Source organism: Hemiscyllium ocellatum, chromosome 18 (assembly GCF_020745735.1).
Source record: "Hemiscyllium ocellatum isolate sHemOce1 chromosome 18, sHemOce1.pat.X.cur, whole genome shotgun sequence".
Lineage (NCBI taxonomy): Eukaryota > Metazoa > Chordata > Chondrichthyes > Orectolobiformes > Hemiscylliidae > Hemiscyllium > Hemiscyllium ocellatum.
In genome coordinates this window covers 49,960,435-49,964,581 of record NC_083418.1, presented here as the reverse complement: position 1 = coordinate 49,964,581, position 4,147 = coordinate 49,960,435, and the positions used below count along the sequence as shown (strand labels likewise).

At 42.4% G+C, this 4,147-nt stretch overlaps 1 protein-coding gene across 1 annotated transcript; it reads left to right on the top strand.

Annotated features, from left to right (window-relative positions):
* Nucleotides 1-225: 225 nt before the first annotated feature.
* On the top strand, nt 226-3,300 carry LOC132824451 (dispanin subfamily A member 2b-like). Its single transcript, XM_060838967.1, has 2 exons — nt 226-477; nt 2,909-3,300. Exons 1-2 carry the CDS (start codon nt 274-276, stop codon nt 3,089-3,091), a joined length of 387 nt encoding a protein of 128 aa, XP_060694950.1. The 5' UTR covers nt 226-273; the 3' UTR covers nt 3,092-3,300.
* The last annotated feature ends 847 nt before the right edge of the window (nt 3,301-4,147 follow it).

Here is a 4,147-nt window from a genome sequence, read left to right as displayed (position 1 = left end):
GACAAACTACAAACTACAAATACACCATCTGGAGGGAATAATATACTTATCCTATAATTGTGCAAAAACCAAAACTCGCAGAAAGATCCAACTGAACGAGCAATTAACAAGGTCTAGCAAGATTAATATTAAAATTAGATTACCAGAGAAATGAACATGGGGGGCTGCTGACGTTCACAGAAGGAAAGCAGCTGATTGGCGAGTATTTAATTTAAAACCTGAATCCAGAGCAGTTCACGTTCAGTCTGTGTTCTCCTTGACACCGCGACCAGGATGGATTGCAGAACCGATCAAGTTCCCCTGAATCTAAACAACTACCCGAACCAGGGACCGAATGCCCAGATGATGACCACTACCGTGGTTAACGTGGCCCCGAATGTGACCTCGGTCCGGGACAACTTTCTCTGGTCCATCTTCAACTTCGCCTTCATGAACTTCTGCTGCCTGGGCTTCGTGGCGATGGTCTTCTCGGTCAAAGTGAGTCCGGACTTCAAGGGCAGACGCCCGGGGGGAGAGGGGAGACTGAGACCCTGGGGGTAGCCCGAGTTACTGGGGAATGTGATAGGGACTGGCGGTGCTGCCTGTCATCAAACTTGCTGTGACAGGAACTAATGCAATTGACAGAGCCAGAATGCAGCAACAAAGAGCTCTCTGAAATCTGTAAATTCTGCACCAGTAGAATAATCACCATGTACCGCGTGGAAATTCTAAGGGATCTCCATGATCTCCTCGCTCTATTTCGTCTCTGCGTTTTAAAGTGCTGTATTTGGTTAAGCAGATAAGCGCTCTTGGTTTACAACGATAATATTTTTGAACAGTTTTAGATCATTTTGTGCTAAGCTGAATTCCTTTTTATGGGAACAACGGACATCGACCTCCGGACAACTGAGAGACTTCATTCGGAAGATATTTCAAAAAGGTTGTCCTCTCTTCAAATGTCAGTGCCATTGACTTACTGTAGATATCCCCATAATACTCACAACTAAAGACTGAATAGTCAAGTGTATTCGACGTAGATGCTTGCAGGAATGGTTAGCCAGCGGAATTCCAGAGAGAGCATGGATACAAATGACTAATCCTTGTCGGTGTTTGACCGAGGATTTAATGCTCAAGTGGACATAAGCAGAACCCACTGCATTATTTCCAATCATTTCATTGGATCTTTTATGTCCCCCTGGATGATAGGTCTGGCAAGCATTGCTCCCTCAGTCAGTGTCCCATGGGGTTGGGTGCAAGTCCTAGGATGGTATGGAACGGCAAACAAGCTGCATAAAAATATAGATAGGTCCTTGAAAGTGGAGTCGCAGGTAGATAGGATAGTGAAGAAGGCGTTTGGTATGCTTTCCATTATTGATCAGTGCATTGAGTATAGGAGTTGGGAAGTCATGTTGTGACTGTGCAGGATATTGATTAGGTAACTTTTGAAATATTGTGTGCAATTCTGCACCCCCCCCCCCCCCATAGAAAGGATGCTGTGAAACTTGAAAGGGTTCAGAAAAGATTTACAAGGATGTTGCCAGGGTTGGAGGGTTTGAGCTATAGGGAGAGGCTGAATAGGCTGGGGCGATTCTCCCTGGAGCTGAGGGGTGACCTTATAGAACTTTATGAAAGCATGAGGGGCATGGATAAGGTAAATAGATAAAGTCTTTTGCCAGGGTGGGGGAGACCAGAGCGAGAAGGCATAGGTATAAGGTGAGAGGGAAAACTTTTAAAAGGGACCTAAGGAACAACTTTTTCATGCAAAGGGTGGGGTGTGAGCTGAAAATGTGTTGCTGGTTAAAGCACAACAGGTTAGGCAGCATCCAAGGAACAGGAAATTCGACGTTTCAGGCCAGAGCCCTTCATCAGGAATGAAGGCTCTGGCCTGAAACGTCGAATCTCCTGTTCCTTGGATGCTGCCTAACCTGCTGTGCTTTAACCAGCAACACATTTTCAGCTCTGATCTCCAGCATCTGCAGACCTCACTTTTTACTCAAAGGGTGGGGTGTGCATAGAATGAGATGCCAGAGGAAGTGGTGGAGATTGGTACAATTATAACAGCAAAAGGCTTCTGGATGGGTTTATGAATAGGAAGGGTTTAGAGGATTATGGGCTAAATACTGGATTAATTTAGGATATCTGGTCGGCATGGATAACTTGGACAGAAGGCTCTGATGCAGTGCTGTAGATCTCCCTGACTATAACTGACTGGATGGAGTTCAGGCCAATGAAGTATAATTTGAAGGACATTGTCCCTTTTGTGAGGAAAAATAAAAAAAAGTACGTTTTCTCCTCCAAAGATTGCAAGGTTTGGAGTTGCAAAGAGACCTGGGTGTCCTAATGCATTAATAATAAAAGGTTCATGTGCAGGTAAAGCGACTAATTAGAAAATCTAACAGAATGCGAGCATTTATTAGATGGGTGATTAAATACAAAAATCAGGATGGTTTGCTTCATTGGTGATACCACATCCGATGTGCTATATACAGCATTGGTTAACTTATTTAAAGACGGATAGAAATGCATTGGAAGAAATTCAGGGAGCATTTCCTAGACTTGTACAGAATGGGCTTGGAGTTGTGTGCAACAAAACATAACGGTATTTGTTGTTAAAAATTACTGTGTGCAACAGACTTGTAGTTTTCTAATTAAAAACATAAATGGGAAAAGACAGTGCTAACATGAATAGTTTAAATGCTACTTAATGGAAAGAAATGTTGTAGAGATTATATATTTTCCAAATTAAGGTATTATATTCAGTAGAATTGAGATTTTCAACCAATAACCACAGGAGCTGGAGAATGCAGTATAAACGCCACAACTGTGGTGAGAGAAACAGAGTTGAAATTTCAAATCTAAAAGACTTCTTCAGAACTAGGATTTGATTTCCATACCCTGTTCTATAAATTCACACTTGTTTTCTTTTTAGTCCAGAGATCGAAAAGTTGTGGGAGACGTGGAAGGAGCTCGGCATTATGCATCAACAGCCCGAACACTCAATATTGTAACGGCAGTACTGAGCTCTCTTGTTTACATAATTTGCTTCGCGATGCTACTTGCTGGCACATTTCGTGTAGCGCAAGAAACGCAACGTTTTGGTTCTTGGAATTGAAGTGATGGTGGCATTTCTGGTGACAGAAGCTGTTTTTGATAGAATAGTTTTTCACATTTCCTGTACTCTGAACTGCTTTCTTTCTGTAATGTTTATCTAATGCTAACATCTTTGATGCAATCACCTGACAGCAATTCAGATTTATTCATGTAAAATTTGGCCAAAATGTGGTCATGATTGTATTAATAAAGCAATTTATAAAAGTTTAATGACAAGTTTTCAGTGTCCAACCATAAGACAGCAAAGAAACAAAACTTGTAGTTGCAACCTCATAGCATCAAACAGAATCATGGTTGATTAAACCTTGAACAGCAATGAATCCCCAACGCTAAGGTATTTTGTTGACGGTGACAATAATTTCTGTAATTATGAAACTTGATTTATAAAATATTAAAGTCTCAGGAGTTGAAGGTCTTGACCATCCAGATGCTCCAATTTGCACATTAGAGTTGCCTTGATATGTTCTGTGAGTAAGATATTAGCACTTTGAATTGTCTGCTCAATAAACCAACTAGATGGATATAGACATTTAGATTAGATTACTTACAGTGTGGAAACAGGTCCTTCGGCCCAACAAGTCCACACCGACCCGCCAGAGCGCAACCCACCCATACATTTACCCCTCACTTAACACTGCGGGCAATTTAGCATGGCCAATTCACCTGACCTACACATCTTTGGACCCTGGGAGGAAACCGGAGCACCCGGAGGAAACCCACGCAGACACGGGGAGAACGTGCAAACTCCACACAGTCAGTCAACTGAGTCGGGAATTGAACCCAGGTCTCAGACACTATGAGGCAGCAGTGCTAGCCACTGTGCCACTGTGCCACCTCTCTCCTTTGAGGTTACAGGACTCCAGCAAGCTATGGAATCTCACAGTTAAGAGATGAAATAATCAAGAACCCTTGACACAATCTGGATGGGTCAGCTGGTTCATTCCTGATATGTTTCACTAAGGGAAAAATAGCCCTAGCAAAATTGAAGTCATTGGGAATAAAGGAGGTTGAAAACTCTCTATTGTTTCCGAATATACCCTAGCACAAAGGAAGTTAG

Bases quoted from the DNA above. Each gene is read 5' to 3' on its own strand.
- LOC132824451 (XM_060838967.1), top strand. From the start codon at position 274: ATGGATTGCAGAACCGATCAAGTTCCCCTGAATCTAAACAACTACCCG. The intron at 478-2,908 runs GTGAGTCCGGAC...TTTTCTTTTTAG, and splicing joins CGATGGTCTTCTCGGTCAAA to TCCAGAGATCGAAAAGTTGT.